Below are 19,129 nucleotides of genomic sequence, written 5' to 3' on the forward strand. Positions count from 1 at the left end.
CAAAACTAACGCAGCGAAAATTTTGAAAAGTTCCCCCAGTTCTGAAAAAGAAAGATAAATTCGACATGGGGTCGACAATCAGAAACACAAACCACAGATGGTCTAGGGAATGCAACTCGACCTTTTTAACTATCAAAAAAAATTTACCATCATTATTTTTCCAATTTCTTTGCTATTTTTTTGCTATAACTCTCTAAAAATGCTTTATAGTTATTTCCTTTACAAACCCGAGCAACGCCGGGCGATACTGCTAGTCTTATATATAGAACAAATTGTAGAGTGGATTATAGGTATTTGATACTTATTTCTAGCATTGGTGCTTGTCATTGGCCCATAACTATATCTCTATAATTATAAACATTAAAAAAATTAATGTTACCTATACGACCATTTTTAAGTGCTAGGCAACTGATATAATCATTTTATGACTATACCTTTATCTTGTAAGTATATAAATACATTTATAGATATTTATATATATATATATATATATATATACACATTTATACTTTTACATATATTTCATCATCATCATCATCATCATTTAACGTCCGCTTTCCATGCTAGCATGGGTTGGACGGTTCAACTGGTGTCTGGGGAGCCCGAAGGCTGCACCAGGCCAGTCAGATCTGGCAGTGTTTCTACAGCTGGATGCCCTTCCTAACGCCAACCACTCCGAGAGTGTAGTGGGTGATTTTATGTGCCACCGACACAGGTGCCAGACGAGGCTGGCGAACGGCCACGCTTGGATGGTGTTTTTATGTGCCACCGACACAGGTGCCAGACAAGGCTGGCAGACGACCACGCTCGGATGGTGTTTTTTATGTGCCACCGACACAGGTGCCAGACGAGGCTGGCGAACGGCCACGCTCGGATGGTGTTTTTATGTGCCACCGACACAGGTGCCAGACAAGGCTGGCAGACGACCACGCTCGGATGGTGTTTTTATGTGCCACCGACACAGGTGCCAGACGAGGCTTTTATATATATATATATATATACATATATATACATATATACAATATATAAGAAATTAAAAAAGGAAAATACACATTTTCCTTTTTTAATTTCTTATATACATTACGAACCCCCTCTTCAATACGCTATTTCACCATGCATTACCCCTCTCTCGATATCCTACGTTCCACTTGCCTAGTACCTGTCCTCTGAACCACCCCTCCCACTGGTGCTCCCCAATATTTCTGCACCCCCCCACCACCATTATAGGTGTCTACTCTTTGAACCCCCTCTTCAATACGCTATTTCACCATGCATTACCCCTCTCTCGATATCCTACGTTCTACTTGCCTAGAACCTGTCCTCTGAACCACCCCTCCCACTGGTGCTCCCCTATATTTCTGCACCCCCCCACCACCATTATAGGTGTCTACTCTTTGAACCCCCTCTTCAATACGCTATTTCACCATGCATTACCCCTCTCGATATCCTACGTTCTACTTGCCTAGAACCTGTCCTCTGAACCACCCCTCCCACTGGTGCTCCCCTATATTTCTGCACCCCCCCACCACCATTATAGGTGTCTACTCTTTGAAGCCCCCTCTTCAATACGCTATTTCACCATGCATTACCCCTCTCTCGATATCCTACGTTCTACTTGCCTAGTACCTGTCCTCTGAACCATCCCTCCCACTGGTGCTCCCCTATATTTCTGCACCCCCCCCCCATAAAAAGCACCATCCGAACGTGGCCGATGCCAGACCCCTCTGGCACCTGTGCAGGTGGCACGTAAAAAACACCCACTACACTCGCGGAGTGGTTGGCGTTAGGAAGGGCATCCAGCTGTAGAAACACTGCCAGACTAGACTGGAGCCTGGGGCAGTCCCGAGCTCCCCAGACCCCGGTCGAAACCGTCCAACCCGTGCTAGCGCGGAAAACGGACGTTAAATGATGATGATGATGATTACAACTCACCACGTAGGGATAATCGAAATTCCTCTTTTCTTTTACTACTATATATATATATATATACATGTGTGTATGTATATATACTCAAAGATGCACATGCATATTTATATACAACCATGCCCATGAATACATATGGAAACACATGAATGTGTGTGCATGAGTGTGATAAACTGACAATCTAAATACAATTTATAATAAAAATTTGCAATTTTATTTTCATTAAAATGCCAGAGATTTCAGAAGAAAACCCTTTACTACAGTACTCCTTTATTTAGCACTTCTGATTGCCACTCACTCTCACTACATTTGTTCTTTTAGCCTTTTTCTACCAGCATGACCAACAAGACACACATTGTATTTTATTACACGTACGATACCCCATAACATTTATAAAAAGTAAAAGCATTTGTATATGTAAATACATAATCTGTTATAGAATACATGTATAATAAGCTATTGTATTAGAATATATAATAAATCACAGAAGCATTTAGCCCTTTTGTTATTGTATTTCTTTTGAGGTGCTCTGTGTTTCTTTCTAGAAAGGTCAGCCTGTAATGACATGCATAAGATCTGGTCATCAAATCTAAGTAGAGACTTCAAACTTGAAATCTTCAAAGCCACAGTCGAACTAATTCTACTATATGGCTCAGAAACCTGGACGTTATCAAAGAAGCTTGAGAGGCGGTTGGATGGAACCTACACTCGCCTCCTTATGAGAGCTCAAAATCTCTCGTGGAAGCGCCATCAAAATGCAAATATATGGGAAACTACCACCTGCATCATCTCTTGTGAAAGGTAGGAGAGTCCAGTTTGCTGGACATTGTTGTAGAGCTGAAAAAGAGGTAATTTCTACTCTTCTCCTCTGGAAGCCATCTACTCGCAATACCAGAGGGAGCACACTCTCCTACCCTGATTTAATCTCCAGGGATACAGGCATCCAGCAACAGGACCTCCGTAATGCCATGATGGACCGTGAAGTCTGGCGTAGCATGGTAAATTCCAGTGTCTCAACTACGGTCGAACAATGATGAATGATGATGATGTTTCTTTCAATTACTTTAAATATAACAAAGAATTTAGTAAAATAACTTAGTTATCATTAAGCTAGTGTTAGGAACATAAATTGTGACTAAGGTTTGGTGGAAGATTTTAATTCAAAACTTATGAAAACAAGACATTTGTACTCAGAACCAGAGCCGGTTTCAGCCGGCTTGGTAACAAAAGGGTTAAGCATTGTTCTTCCTGTTTGCCTGCATATCTTCAATTAATTTGTACCTATCTTTGGGAAGTGTTTTGAAATAATTAATGGCCTCTTCTGTATATCTTTCAGACACTTTTATTATGTCACGAGCTTTCCAATATTCCCAATCTTCATTTAACATGTTTAGTAGTTTTATTCTAGTCTCTTGATCTGGTATAGCATCAACTGGGTCTTTCTTCTTTAAGTCTGCAAACTTGAGATTTTTAAAGATAATAGCAGCTCTTATAGCAAACCAGCCACCATATTGCGGATGAATACTAATTCCAAAGATGGTCTGAAATAGTAAAGAAAATGAATAATTTTTCCAGGTTCTTGTGTCTGTTAATAAACATTACAATATCAAAGTGAATAAATAGAAAAAGAATTTGTTAATTGTTTGTCTTCATCTTCCTTTTTTTTGTTTTTTTGTTTTCTGTAAAAAAGAATATAAGGATTTGTATAGTATGGTGAAAATCATTCATTATATGAATGTATTGTAACAGAGTTTCCTATGCAGTAATTATAAAAACTCAGGATATTGTACTTTTCAGTAAGGATTTTTAAATACTTTCATCATCCTAAAATCAAAACCTAATTTCCAGTATATAAATTTCAGCTAACATCTATAAAGATTTATAAAATGATAAATAATACACATTAGTAAATCAATACATGTTACAGTATTGACAATAGTTTAAATGCTCATTTAATTTCACAGAGTAAAATGGACATTTCCTTTTATAACTGATTCATCATCGTTTAATGTCCGTTTTCCATGCTAGCATGGGTTGGACAGTCCGACCGGGGGCTGAGAAGCCAGGAGGCTGCACCAGGCTCCAGTCTGATCTGGCAATGTTTCTACAGCTGGATGCCCTTCCTAATGCCAACCACTCCGTGAGTGTAGTGGGTGCTTTTTATGTTCCACCAGCACAGGTGCCAGGCAAGGCTGGCAACAGTCATGATCAGTCGGAGCTTTTTATGTGCCACCGGCATGGAAACCAGTGAAGGTGGCGCTGGCATCAGCCACGTTCAGATGGTGCTTTTTATGTGCCACCAGCACAGGTGCCAGGCAAGGCTGGCAACAGTCATGATCAGTCGGAGCTTTTTATGTGCCACCGGCATGGAAACCAGTGAAGGCGGCGCTGGCATCAGCCACGTTCAGATGGTGCTTTTTATGTTCCACCAGCACAGGTGCCAGGCAAGGCTGGCAACAGTCATGATCAGTCGGAGCTTTTTATGTGCCACCGGCATGGAAACCAGTGAAGGTGGCGCTGGCATCAGCCATGTTCAGATGGTGCTTTTTATGTTCCACCAGCACAGGTGCCAGGCAAGGCTGGCAACAGTCATGATCAGTCGGAGCTTTTTATGTGCCACCGGCATGGAAACCAGTGAAGGTGGCGCTGGCATCAGCCACGTTCAGATGGTGCTTTTTATGTTCCACCAGCACAGGTGCCAGGCAAGGCTGGCAACAGTCACGATCAGTCGGAGCTTTTTATGTGCCACCGGCATGGAAACCAGTGAAGGCGGCGCTGGCATCAGCCACGTTCAGATGGTGCTTTTTATGTGCCACCAGCACAAGTATCACATCTACAATTTCCATTTGATCTTTTGATTATCAATAAATTGACATTAGATTATTACTGGTTTTTATTTCATTAATCTTGTAGAGTTAACAGCTACAAGCTATGAAACCACAATAACAATAAATTTGATAAAAGCAACATCAAATAACAAACCTTATCTCCCCAAGGATTATTTATCACATCCTTCTTTTGATAATAATATGCAGCACCAGCAACATGTGCAGCTGTTTGTACTAGTATACTGTAAAGTCGAGGAGCCTTCTGGTCAAAGTCATATATCAGATCTGTATCAGGATAATCCTGAAAATAGAGAGCAAATGAAATTCAGAATTAAGATCAATATTTGAGCTAAAACTACTAGCATAAATATAAAGGAAAGTATACATGAAGTCAAGTTTTGAAATCGTAATATATGCCATTCACATAAAAAGAGAATTATTTTGTTGCTAACAACAATAATTATTTCCTGATATTTTTTAATCCATTCTTACATTGTTACAATGCTTTCAAAACAACCACATCCAACGAGATAGGATAAAGGATCAACCAATTCTAGGGTAACTTACAAGCATTTGAAAACAATATTTCACAGGCATAAATGTGTGGTTAAGAAGTTTGGTTCCCAACTAAAAGGCATCTTGATCAACTATTTGAATCCTTTTATAATTGATTCATCATCATCATCATCATCATCATCATCATTTAATGTCCGTTTTCCATGCTAGCATGGGTTGGACAGTTTGACCGGGGTCTGGGAAGCCAGGAAGCTGCACCAGGCTCCAGTCTGATCTGGAAGTGTTTCTACAGCTGGATGCCCTTCCTGTATAGTGTCCACTAGTATAGCCCCACACCATCTACAGCCTTCTGAGTGGACTTGATAGACAGAAACTGAAAGCTCATTATACGTGTAAAAGCACCCACTACACTCACGGAGTGGTTGGCGTTAGGAAGGGCATCCAGCCGTAGAAGCACTGCCAGATTTGACTGGGCCTGATGAAGCCTTCTGGCTTCACAGACCCTAGTAGAACCGTCCAACCCATGCTAGCATGGAAAACAGACGCTAAACGATGATGATAATGATGATGATGTAAATATGTGTGTGTTTGTATCTCCTTGTTTTGACATCATGTGATAGGAGAAGTAAGCATCACTATCATTAATGTGATGTTATTCATTTCCAGTTTTCTGTGAAAATATGTCTGGCCATGGGGAAAACTACTTTACTGGGAAACAGATGAAAGGTGCTGACAAGATAGGCATCCAGACATAGGAAACCTGCCACAATAAATTCCATCTGATCCATGCTAGCATGGAAAAGTGGACATTAAAATTATAATGATTATATGTCTATTTCTTTACAAACCACAAGGGGCTAAACACAGAGGGCACAAACAAGGACAGACAAACGGATTACGTCGATTACATCAACCCTAGTGTGTAACTGGTACTTCATTTATCGACCCTGAAAGGGTGAAAGGCAAAGTCGACCTTGGTGAAATTTGAACTCAGAACATAACAGCAGATGAAATACTGCTAAGCATTTCATCCGGTGTGCTAACGTTTCTGCCAGCTCACCAGTAATATTGTTACATGTCCTATACAATGGAACATTGTACATGGTGATATCACATGACACAGCATATTGTAACACTAAGTAAAATACTGACATTGTTTCATAATACTTACGCCCAGTGGTTAGGGCAGCGGACTCGCGGTCGTAGGATCGCGGTTTCGATTCCCAAACCGGGCGTTGTGAGTGGTTATTGAGCGAAAACACCTAAAGCTCCACGAGGCTCCGGCAGGGATGGTGGTGATCCCTGCTGTACTCTTTCACCACAACTTTCTCTCACTCTTTCTTCCTGTGGAGTGCTCAGCCACTTACACGTTAATTTCACGAGCAGGCTGTTCCGTTGATTGGATCAACCGGAACCCTCGTCGTCGTAACTGACGGAGTGCTTCCATTACATTATTACATTATATATTATATATTACATTATTATTTTATATACCACTTATCATTCCATTCAACCATAACATTTTATACTAACACTATTCTTTTGATTTACAATATTTCTTTCTCTCCTTCATCACAACACTGTGCTGTGCTACAACTCATCCATTTATCTTTTCCACCAACTATTCCTAAAAGGGTCATTAGGGTAGAGTTTTCAGTTATCTCCTCAATAGGGTCCTATCAGAATCAATTGTCATTGCAGTATCCTGTTGGATTCCCAAGTGTGACCAACCCTGAATATTGCCCAACCATCTTGTTCTTGGTCAATCCCTAGACCTCCTGCTGGTTGGCTCAGCTTGAAGACTGTCTGGTGATCCTTTTTTGCAAAGCTCTAATCACACGTCCATAGTACTGGAGCTGTGACCTCTCAATGCAGAAAAATAGTGGCTTGACCTGGAGAGACTCCATGATCTCCAAGCTTCCCACGTTTATATTGGATTTTAATATGAAAAAAAAAAAAAAGACCGAAAAGATAGTGGGCTCTCACACATACATACTGACACACAATCACATACATTTATAGAGTGAAACTTAAAATTCCGAAAAAAATGTGTATGTGTGTGTGTGTGTGTGTGTGTGTGTGTGTGTGTGTATGTGTGTGTGTGTGTGTGGGTGTGTGCATGGGCGTGTGCGTGCTCATGATTTTACTATAGGGATCCTATGGAGGAACCCTTTCTCAACCATGAATATAACTACAACCCATCATATTAAACTGCATGACCCAATTTTCTGACAAACTTTATGCAAGAATTGTTCACCACTACAATGAATGTTACAATACGAAACTTACCGTTTTTATTTCCTCCGTATAATACTTAACACAATGATCAATAGGAGCTAAATCACCTTTTTTATAGATATTATAAATGAATGGTTTGAATGCTTTTTCAAACATTTGAGGAGTACTGATGGTAATTAATGCGAAAGTATCATCATGGTATTCAAGTTGATAGTTTGGTCCAACAAGTTCATTGTACCATTTTACCTGCAAGAGAAAGAATAATTAAAATCAAAAGTCAGTAAATATATACATTCATCATCATCGTTTAACGTCCGCTTTCCATGCTAGCATGGGTTGGACGGTTCAACTGGGGTCTGGGAAGCCAGAAGGCTGCACCAGGCCATTCAGATCTGGCAGTGTTTCTACAGCTGGATGCCCTCCTTCCTAACGCCAACCACTCCGTGAGTGTAGTGGGTGCTTTTTATGTGCCACGGACACAGGTGCCAGACGAGGCTGGCGAACGGCCACGCTCGGATGGTGTTTTTTTTTTTATGTGCCACGGACACAGGTGCCAGACGAGGCTGGCCAACGGCCACGCTCGGATGGTGTTTTTTTTTTTTTATGTGCCACGGACACAGGTGCCAGATAGTTTTTAGGTTTACTTTTTCCATGCTGGCACTTATTGGATGTGTTGTAATTGTGGCAGTATTCAATGGTTGGGTGCTCTTACTGACACCAACCCTTGCTGTTTTCAAGTAAGACACTTCATTTCCACTGGTCTTTGCATATTGGAACTGCTGTTGAGCTGTTGGAACAGACAAGCACAACTACTGACTAAAAAAGTGTTGATACACAAGCAAACAACACAAACAAATACATACACACAAATATATCTGAGAATTGGTTCGGAGGGTGAAAATGCATCCAGTTGTTAAAACAGATTACACTTTTTTTTTTTAAATCTTGAAATTTATTAAAATATTATACTAGTTTAAAAAAAAAAGGACAAAATAAAAGTTTTAAGGGAAGAAGGTGCAAGAGAAAGTTCCATAGCAATAAAACATGCTGCAAAATCAAATAACATTCAATAGGTTTCATTGTAAAATTACATGATGAAAATATAAGTACTCAATAATTTATTGAATATATGTATGTGTGCATGTATATGTACATATATAAATACCTACACACACACACACACACAGAGTCATCGAAAAAGGTTTCTGTGGTTTTAGTTGTCAATTGCACTAGCTATAAGCAAGTGATGTGCATGAAATCAACGTGGGACTGAATAACAACTGTAGGAGATTTAATATTTGTCACTGGCCAATTACTTCACACCAAACATGGCGGCTGTATAGCAGAAAGCACAGTGTGTGTTGTGGTACACTGAGTTTAAGTGAGTTGTTTTAGTGCAGCGGCATTTTCGCCAAACTTATGGACAAGATCCACCTACAAACAAAACTATGTTGGTATACGACTGTATGTGAGATGTTTGGTGACATATTGCTCCTCTTGTTCAGTGCACGGCCGCATCCCAACATAACATAACATAACATAATGTTATATTGGCCATAATACATGTTTTATATACAGTGCCAAAGTAAATGAATCAAGGACGCCAAAAACCGTTCTACTTTTATAAAGAGAAGATAGATTTTATTCACAGTGTACAAAGTGATTTGTTATTATTAGCGTAGTGTTGTGTCATGAATGCATGCTTATAATATTTGCGTTATAAGTAGAGAGACAGACCACGCTTAGATGCTAACCAATCAGATCAGTGGACACAACAAGGTTAAACTAGCCAAAGATGTTTGTAATCTCAAACGAGATCATTCTTAATATTTTTCTCAAACAGTGAAGATAGCAATGAAGAAAGCAATATTGCTACAAAACCATTGTTCGTTGGTTTAACCAGTTTAAAGAAACTGGGAATGTAAACATTATGAAACCTCCAGGCTGGCCACACACATCGAAAGAGAATGTGGAGCGTCTGAGACTGTCATGCTTGTGTAGTCCTAAGAAGTCCATTGCTTGACATAGTTTGGAAATTCGTATGCCTAAAACAACAATTCAAAATGTGCTGCATAAACGCCTAAGACTGCATGCTTACAAAATTCAAATGAAGCATAAAATTAAGGAGAGAGATAGGCCTAAATGAAATGAATTTGCTGTAATGATGCCGAGAGAAATTCATGACACTGATAGTTATCTTAACAGAATTTTATTTAGTGATGAAGCAACATTCCACATAAATGATTGTTAACTGACATAACAGTCGGATATGGGGAGCTCAGCAACCCAATAAAGTTTGCCAGTACGTCCATGATTCACCCAGGGTTAATGTGTGGTGTGGACTGTTGCATGATCATGCTGTCGGCTCTTTCATGTTTGCAGAAAACATGATTATGGGCGCTAGTTACTTGGACATGTTGGAAATTTATGTGTTCTGTCAAATTGCAAACATTGAAGAGAGAAAGGAGTAAGTGTAATTTTCCAGCTGGCTCACTGCAGCAATAATGCGTGACAATTTAAGCTCTCAACAACAGATTCCCTGGCCATTGGATTGGAAGGAATGGTCCTGTTTTGGGGCCACCTAAAAGCCCTGATCTAATTCCTATGGACTTTTTCTTTGGGGTTATCTGAAGATAATACAGAAAAAATCTGGGATCGGCAACATTTAAGAGAGAGAATCCATGTGGCGATAGCAACTGTGAATCCTGATATGATTCAGCACACCTAGAGGGAGGTCGAGTATTCCTTAGATGTTTGCTGGGCAACAAAGTGAGCTCATATCGAAACCTACTAAATAATGTTCTTTTTTCTTTTATTCTTTTATTTGTTTCAGTTATTTGACTGCAGCCATGCTGGAGCACCGCCTTTAGTTGAACAATTCGACCCCAGTACTTATTCTTTGTAAGCCTAGTACTTATTCTATCGGTCTCTTTTGCCAAGCCGCTAAGTTACGGGGACGTGAACACACGAACATCGGTTGTCAAGCAATGCTGAGGTGGGGACAAACACAGACACACACACATATACGACGGGCTTCTTTCAGTTTCCGTCTACCAAATCCACTCACAAAGCTTTGGTCAGCCCAAGGCTATAGTTAAAAACACTTGCCCAAGGTGCCACGCAGTGTGATTGAACCCGGAACCATGTAGTTGGTAAGCAAGCTACTTGCCACACAGCCAGATTTTCTGTGTTTTGGTGTATAAATAAATAGTATGCCTTTAATACAAAGTTAATTATTTCATTCTGAAATCACAGAAACCTTTTTTGATGACCCTGTATATTGTCAGTGGATCATATATCCAAAACAGAAGCACACTCTAAAGCAGTGCTTTTCAAACTTTTTGCTGGAGCGGAACCCCAAGGAAACATTCCACTGGCTCGAGGAACCCCTGTGCAATAATTTAATTGTCTTATGCACACATATCTGCACAGGAGAATTAAAAATTACTGTCGATTTTAGCATTTTTGTAATTTCTTGCGGAACCCCTGGACTGTACTGACGGAACTCTGGTTGAAAACCACTGCTCTAAAGTTAGAGCAGTAAAGTATTTACATGAAGTTAAATATATGTCTAGTCATAGAGTGACCAATAGTTTTGCATCACTGGGCAGTCGTTGTACCCACTGCATGAGCAACCAGCCTCTGCTCGCTTTCCATGACTGCTTACCAGTACTCATTTTATGTTGGGAGTGCAACTTAAGGGGACCCTTAGGTTGTGCCTATTGAACAAGTGTCTGTACCCATGTGTCTGCATACAGTGCTTGTCTGCTAACCTAAGGAATATTCTTCCCACACAAGTGAGAAAGGTGGGGCAAACCAAATGATGTTCCACTGGCGCTTCCTTTTGCAGGTGCTAGGTCCCAACATATAAGAGATGCAGTCCTTAAACCCATTGGATGCCAGGGCCTTCCCACACAAGTTTTAACACTGAGTGAGAAAGGTGGGGCAAACCAAATGATGTTCTACTGGCGCTTCCTTTAGCAGGTGCTAGGTCCCAACATATAGGAGATGCAGTCCTTAAACCCACTGGATGCCAGGACTTTCCCACACAAGTTTTAACACTGAGTGAGAAAGGTGGGGGTAAACCAAATGATGTTCCACTGGCGCTTCCTTTTGCAGGTGCTAGGGCCCAACATTTAGGAGATGCAGTCCTTAAACCCATTGGACGCCAGGGCCTGGTAATCATTTTAATTTTATAAATAGTTACTTGGGGTAAAAAACAAATGGCAGTGATGACACCTTGAAATTTTTTTAATTAGTTACAGTTAATTAAATATGGAATGCAGTGCAGGTGAGTGTGATCTTCAGGGTTACTGTGACAACTTAGGTAAATTTTCAGTCGGTCTAATAATACCTCGTCAGCAAAACTTATTCTAATCATGACTGCTGGATATTACAACAACAGAATTTGTGTACACTAACAACTGAGCCTTACAGGTTAATTCAATCTTTTATATTTTTCCATGGATTTTTATAGTTTCTTGGGGTTTATTTTCTTTTACCTGCTTAGAAGTGAAACTTGTGAATGCCAATACATTTGGCATTCAATTAGCCTTTTTCAGAGTGTCAAGTTATTTACAAAATCATTTTTTAAATCAATCTTCAAACAACATTGTTGTTACATAAATCCAAATATTACTACACCAACTCTAAAAAGAAGAGATAGATTGGTACAACTGATTTATTTTCCTCAGAAAAACGAAAAAAGATGAGTTTAAGTATTCAGACCTACTGGGTATTAAGGCTAAATTTGATAGTTTACATAAAAAAGAAAATACAATATCCCATCCTAAAATAAAGGTATTTTTTAAAAAATCAAAAATATCAACCAGATTATGGTGGAGCCCTCTGCTTACACCATGGAAAGAAAGAAAGAAAGAAAGAAAGAAGAAAGAAAGAAAGGAAGAAGGAAGGAAGGAAGGAGGAAGGAAGAAAGAAAGAAAGAAAGAAAGAAGAAGAAGGAAGGAAAGAAGGAAAGAAAGAAAGAAAGAAGAAAGAAAGAAAGAGAGAAAGAAAGAGAGAGAGAGAAGAAAGAAAGAAAGAAGAAAGAAAGAACGAAAGAAAAGAAAGAAAGAAAGAAAGAGGAAGGAAGGAAGAAAGAAAGAAGAAAGAAGAAGGAAGGAAGGAAGGAAGGAAGAAAGAAAGAGAGAAGAAAGAAAGAAAGAAAGAAGAAGGAAGGAAGAAAGAAAGAAAGAGAAAGAAAGAAAGAAAGAAAGAAGAGAGAAAGAAAGAAAGAAAGAAAGAAAGAAAGAAGGAAGGAAGGAAAGAAGGAAAGAAAGAAAGAAAGAAAGAAAGAAAGAGAGAGAGAGAGAGAGAAAGAAAGAAAGAAAGAAAGAAAGAAAGAAAAAGAAAGAAAGAAAGAAAGAAAGAGAGAAAGAAAGAAAGGAGGAAAGAAAGAATAAAAGAAAGAAAGGAAAAAGAAAGAGAATAAGGGAAGCAGAAAGGACAGGGTGGTTACAGATCTGTTTGATCAGAGATGATCTGTGGAAACAATGAAGTCTCTACATAGACATTAGAAACAGCAGCCAAATGTCGCTCGTATCCCATTCTCATCACTTTTAAAGAAAGGAAACGTTGGCTAATAATATTGTCCTATATAAAAATTAAAAAATCAATATCACAGCTGGAGTGTATTTGATCAATGTTGGCTCGGGGAACCAACAATAATAACAGCTGCTGATAAAAACGTTGAAATGGGCAAGATGTCAAACGACACTGCGTCACAGCCGGTTAAAACGAAAGAGTGCCGATTTATCTGTTTCGGAACACAACACTTCTTGCGGGATCTTGTTTTCATCAGCTCGTACTATTTAGTTTCTTCATATCCGGGTCTGCATAGAAGATGGTAGTATGATGGTTAAGTGTTATAAAAAAACTAGCAGTATCGCCCGGCGTTGCTCGGGCTTGTAAGGGAAATAACTATATAAGCATTTTTAGAGAGTTATAGCCAAAAAAATGCATTAAAAATGGGAAAAAAATTATGGTAAATTTTTTTTTAAATCGTTGACTCATCGTAGACATTTTTAGAGAGTTACTTCCCTTATATATGCCAAAAATGCATTAAAATGGAAAAAATGATGGTAAATTTTTTTTAAAATCGTAGACTCATCGTAGACGCGCGCTAATACCCAGAAGGGCTCGATATGAATCACGACTATAAGATACCCGGTTTTGGTTAAACTGCACCGCAAAATGTGGGAGTAGTTAGGAATCTAAATCGTAGGAGACAGACACACAACTTCACTTTTATATATAAAGTTTACAACTGTTTATGTATTTGGATTCCGAAATCAAACTTCGATTACTGATAAAAAGAAAAAAAAAAACATTTTCTCTTTCGTACATAATTCAGTTGAAAAAGACGGGAACCTCATAAAATCTCCTTTACCGAACTAAAGAGGCATACCTACAAAGTACCTGGCGATCTTTCGTCTCTAGTAGACCTTTCCGTCGATTTCCGTAAAAAAATTTCTTTTTTTTACATATGGGCTTGCGGGAACTTTTGAAGTAATGAGAGCGAAAGAGACTAAGAGAAAGCCATTTTATGACGAGGGAAGTTCTTTTGAAGTTACCGTCCAGGGGAAGCATTGATGTACATGTGTGTGTGTTTGATGGGGTGTGGGAGACAGACAGTATGTTGTATAAGTGAAGTGCTTCTGTTAGTGTGTGTGAAGAGACAGAGAGAGTAATGTGTGAAAGAGAGAGATAACTGAGAACTTCCCTCGTCATACAATCGCTTTCTCTTAGTCTCTTTCGCTCTCATTACTTCAAAAGTTCCCGCAAGCCCATATGTAAAAAAAAATAATTTTTTACGGAAATCGACGGAAAGGTCTACTAGAGACGAAAGATCGCCAATATAACTTTCAGAAAACTACATTAGTTTTGATGAAATTTTCAACAAACATCTTTCAGAATGTGTAGATTACGTTTATATCGGATAATAAAGACCGAAAAGATAGTGGGCTCTCACACATACATACTGACACACAATCACATACATTTATAGAGTGAAACTTAGAATTCCGAAAAGAAATGTGTATGTGTGTGCGCGCTCACCGTTTTTCTTTTCACATCATATATATATATATAATGAAATTATTGTATACAGTGCTCAGGTCCACCACAAATTGTCAAAAGTGCGTATAAAGCATATGCAGTAATGTACAAATGTCTGGAAAGTGAACAGTGTATCAGTCATATACATGCTTGCGTGTGTATGGAGTGGAGAAAATCAGGTGTAGTGTTGGCGAATCTCAGGTAGCATGGAAGTTTTGAAGGATGCAGTGCTCCGACAACCGATGCCGGCAGTTTGTTCCATGCTTCAGCAACTCTAAGCGTGAAAAAATGTTTCCGAAAGTCATGAGAGCTGTGTTGTTTTCTGACTTTGTAAACATGTCCACGGATGTTACACAGGTGGAGTTTGAAAAGGTGCTCAGAATTATTGTTAGTAAGATGGTTAATAATTTCATGGGTGTCTGCCAAGTCAGCTGCCAGACGTCGGAGTTTCAATGTGTCCAGGCCCAGGGAAGTAAGGCGTTCAGAATATGGCAAATGCCTGATGGAGGGTATTCTTTTGATTGCACGTCGCTGAACGGCTTCCAGACGATTAATATCCTGGGCAAGATAGGGGTTCCAGACCGGTGATGCAAATTCCAGGTGAGGTTGTACCATAGCTATATAAAGCCGCAGATAGATAGCCGGAGAGCGGCTCACAAAGGAGCCATTATATCATATCCGGATATAATGGTAATTTACTCTGAAAGATGCTTGTACAAAATTTCATTAAAAAATATGTTTTTCTTAAAGTTATGAGGAAACAAAACTGACTCGTGTGAATTTACCGAAACTCTTCTCCCCACCGTCGGGAATTGTTCTGTTTTTTTTTGTTTTTCACAACAATTTCTGATATAATCAGAATCAACACCATCTAAAGCGTATTTGTTGACAATTTCATTAAAAATATCCAATTTTCTGGAAGTTATGAGGAGATAAAGTCGGTGGGGCACAATTGTGTAGGTATGTCGCTAATGAAATATATTTTTGTTAATTATATGTATTTCATTGATATTGATAAATAATTCTTTCTAATTTAGACACAAGGCCAGCAATAATAAGGGCACGGTTAAGTCAATTATATCGAACTCAGGACTTGACTGATGCTTGCTTCATCGCCTCCCAAAGGCGAAGATCTCAGTAGAATTTGAACTCGGAACCTAAAGCGCCGGAAGAAACGTCACTAAACATTTTCCCGACCTCTAACGAGTTCCCACCCTTTTTATTAATATACAAGTATCCGCTTTTCCTGACCATAGAAAGATAGCCTCAAGTGACATATATATGGATCTAAATATATCAAGGTCAGTGATTTCAGTAAGGATGTGCCGAAAGACTGTCAAATTTATAATTCTAGACGAAAATATAAACACTAATAAAACAGAACTCAATTTTCAAAACAGTCCTTAACGAGTAGTTAAACAATCAGTTAAAATAAAGTCTGTAGAATATACAAAACACTCTAGTATGCGACCACACCCAGTTCACCAGTAAAGTACTTATTTACAAAGAGAGGAGAGTGTAAGAGACAAAACCATTTGAAAATGCGCCCCCAGAGAATGACACAACCAAATACTATTGAGCAACTTAAGTCAGCCCCCAACTAGAGCTGACTTACAATACGAACGAGCAGGTGTGATCCACATCGGCCGAACGAGCAGGTGTGATCCACATTGGCCGAACGAGCAGGTGTGATCCACATCTCCATAGTTTTACATATGACATATGAAGGCATATAAGAATTAACCGCAAATTCTGTCAACAAAATAAATTGCGTAAAATGGCCAGCACGTGCTATCACCCAAACATCCGTTGTTTTCGATTCGTTTACTCTATGTCACTAAAGACAAAGAAACAAATATATAGGGAGATGTACTCGCATAGCAAGTGATTTGATCTGAGATCGTGTGCTGGAACGAAAACAATTGCAGCGTGGAAGGTGTTTGTAAGCCATTTAAGAAACACACAAAAGCCGTTCGATTCACTCCAACATTTAAGTTTAATTTGTCAAAATATTTTCGTCGCTAAAATCCGCGACCTGTTCACTGAAAAAAAAAACCCGTGCTGCATCAAATATATATATATATAATTGTTAACTCACGTACTTTGAAGGGATGCGCCTCAAAACCAAATGGGCCGAGGATTTCGTTAACCCTCCGAACAATTTCTTCTGCTTCTTTGGCCATGATGATTCTGTACGGATCGTAACTTGTAAACAATTATCTAATATCTCAAGGAGAGACAACTGTACCTCAACGATGTTACGGAGCTTTGTGTGTCTGCGTGCGTAGATCTTACGAGATGCTATATATATATATATTTGACACACACACACACACACAGGCATAATGACTTCTCAGAATTCGAGGCATATTCTACGAACAGCATACAAAGGCGTGAGGCGTGGTTTACGTAAATCTTTAGTAAATAATTTTTTCTTGGAATTCAAATTCCTAAGAAAAGTTGCATGTATATACAGACATAAGTAAGTATATATACATATATAAACACACACATAAACAAAACACACACACACACACACACACCACATATATATATATTATATATTACACGCACACAAACATATAACATACACTCCACTTACTCACGCACGCACACACACGCGCGCGCGCACATACACACAAAAAACATATTGAATCCTGCTAGAAAATTCTCGAGCAATGAAAAGCCTTCATGCCAAATTTGTCTGTGCTTAGGCCTTGCATTGAGAAACACACACCCGTATGTATATATATATATATATATATATACGTATATGTAATATGTACATATATATATATATACACAAATTGACTTCTAGCAGGAGTCAATATGTGTATGTGTGTGTATGCGCGCGTGTGTGTGTGTGCGTGCGTGAGTAAGTGAGTGTATGTATATATGTGCTTGTGTGTGTGTATGTATATATATATATATGTGTGTGTGTGTGTTTGTTTATGTGTGCGTATTTATGTGTGTTTTTATATATGTATATGTGCTTACTATATATATATGTTTATATATATATATGTGCGCATATACCTATATATATATATATATGCGCACATACATTTATACATAAGAGATAGATATATATATATACATGCACATATACATACATATATATACACACATACATACACACACACACACATATATAAGGGTGCAGGTGTGGCTGTGTGGTAAGAAACTTGGTTCCAAAACACATGGTCCTGGGTTCAGTCCCACAGTGTGGTAACTTGGCATGTGTCTTCTGCTATATATGCCTCAGACCAACCAAAGCTTTGTCAGTGGATTTCATAGACAGAAACTGAAAGAAATCAATTGTATATGTAAGTAGCTTGCTAACCAACCACATGGTTCCGAGTTCAGTCCCACTGCGTGGCATCTTGGGCAAGTGTCTTTTGCCATAGCCCCGGGCCGACCAATGCCTGTGAGTGGATTTGGTAGACGGAAACTGAAAGAAGCCTGTCGTATATATGTATATATATATGTATGTGTGTGTGTTTGTGTGTCTGGTTTGTTCCCCTAGCATTGCTTGACAACCAATGCTGGTGTGTTTATGCCTCCGTCACTTAGCGGTTCGGCAAAAAGAGACTGATAAAATAAGTACTGGGCTTACAAAAAGAATAAGTCCTGGGGTCGAGTTGCTCGACTAAAGGCGGTGCTCCAGTATGGCCGCAGTCAAATGACTGAAACAAGTAAAGAGATATGTTATATATGTAAGGTATTATGGTCTTTGTCTCTGGGTTTCTCCCTCATCATGTGCTTGACAACTGCTGTTGGTTTATTTACATCCCCATAACTTACTGGTTTGACAAAAAGCGACTGATAGTACCAAGCTTATCTAAATAAAAAAATTCTTCAAGGCAGTGTCTCAGATTTTTGTTTGCCCACTCAATTGTATGACATATTTATCTCATACTATTCATCTTAATGCCCAGATTCCAAAATTAAAATCTAATGGAACCTGTTCAAAGGATTTTGCTCCTGAATAATGAAGCTCTAAAATGTGCGAGTTAATCGTCCAACCCATGCTAGCATGGACAGTGGATGTTAAACGATGATGCTGATGATGATGATGATATCATTATCATCATATCATCGAATATATATATGTGTGTGTGTGTATGTATATATATATATATATATATATATATATATACATGTATATATATATATATATAATACATATTAATATCGTATATACATTATATATATAATACATACTGTATATATCTACATACATTATATATACATACATGTATATATATACATACATATATATTTTAATTGTGTATGTATATATATACATGTATGTATATATATATACGTATGTATAATAATATATATATATATATATATATACAGTATGTATATATATACATGTATGTACATATATACATGTATGTGTATATATATACATGTATTATATATATATATATGTATATATAGTATACATGTGGTATATATATTATGTATATTATATATCATAATATCCATGTATATATACTATTATATATATATACCTGTGATATTATATATATATATATATATCTAATATATATATAATT

The 19,129-nt window shown here is 38.4% G+C and overlaps 1 protein-coding gene across 4 annotated transcripts; it reads right to left on the reverse strand.

The window, feature by feature from the left end:
• Positions 1-2,114: 2,114 nt before the first annotated feature.
• LOC115232349 (cyanocobalamin reductase / alkylcobalamin dealkylase) lies at positions 2,115-16,923 on the reverse strand. Of its 4 annotated transcripts, none has more exons than XM_036500557.1 (5): positions 16,664-16,900; positions 7,554-7,751; positions 4,906-5,055; positions 3,159-3,464; positions 2,115-2,419 (listed from the first exon to the last, which is right to left on the reverse strand). In XM_036500557.1, the coding sequence occupies exons 1-5, from the start codon at positions 16,742-16,744 to the stop codon at positions 2,417-2,419; spliced, it is 738 nt and encodes a 245-aa protein (XP_036356450.1). In that variant the 5' UTR covers positions 16,745-16,900; the 3' UTR covers positions 2,115-2,416. The 4 variants fall into 4 exon arrangements, with proteins under 4 accessions (XP_036356450.1, XP_029658046.2, XP_036356449.1 ...); XM_029802186.2 differs by having other exon boundaries at positions 4,906-5,052; positions 7,557-7,751; positions 16,660-16,898; XM_036500556.1 differs by lacking the exon at positions 4,906-5,055 and having other exon boundaries at positions 7,557-7,751; positions 16,660-16,923.
• Positions 16,924-19,129: the final 2,206 nt, after the last annotated feature.

The sequence above is a fragment of the Octopus sinensis genome, linkage group LG2 (genome assembly GCF_006345805.1).
Source record: "Octopus sinensis linkage group LG2, ASM634580v1, whole genome shotgun sequence".
NCBI lineage: Eukaryota > Metazoa > Mollusca > Cephalopoda > Octopoda > Octopodidae > Octopus > Octopus sinensis.

Coding starts and splice junctions, on each gene's coding strand:
- LOC115232349 (XM_036500556.1), bottom strand. CDS start 16,905: ATGCCTGTGTGTGTGTGTGTGTGTCAAATATATATATATATAGCATCT. Junction 7,752..16,659: donor GGCGCATCCCTTCAAAGTAC/GTGAGTTAACAA, acceptor TTTCTCTTGCAG/GTAAAATGGTACAATGAACT. Junction 3,465..7,556: donor ATACGGAGGAAATAAAAACG/GTAAGTTTCGTA, acceptor TTACTATTTCAG/ACCATCTTTGGAATTAGTAT.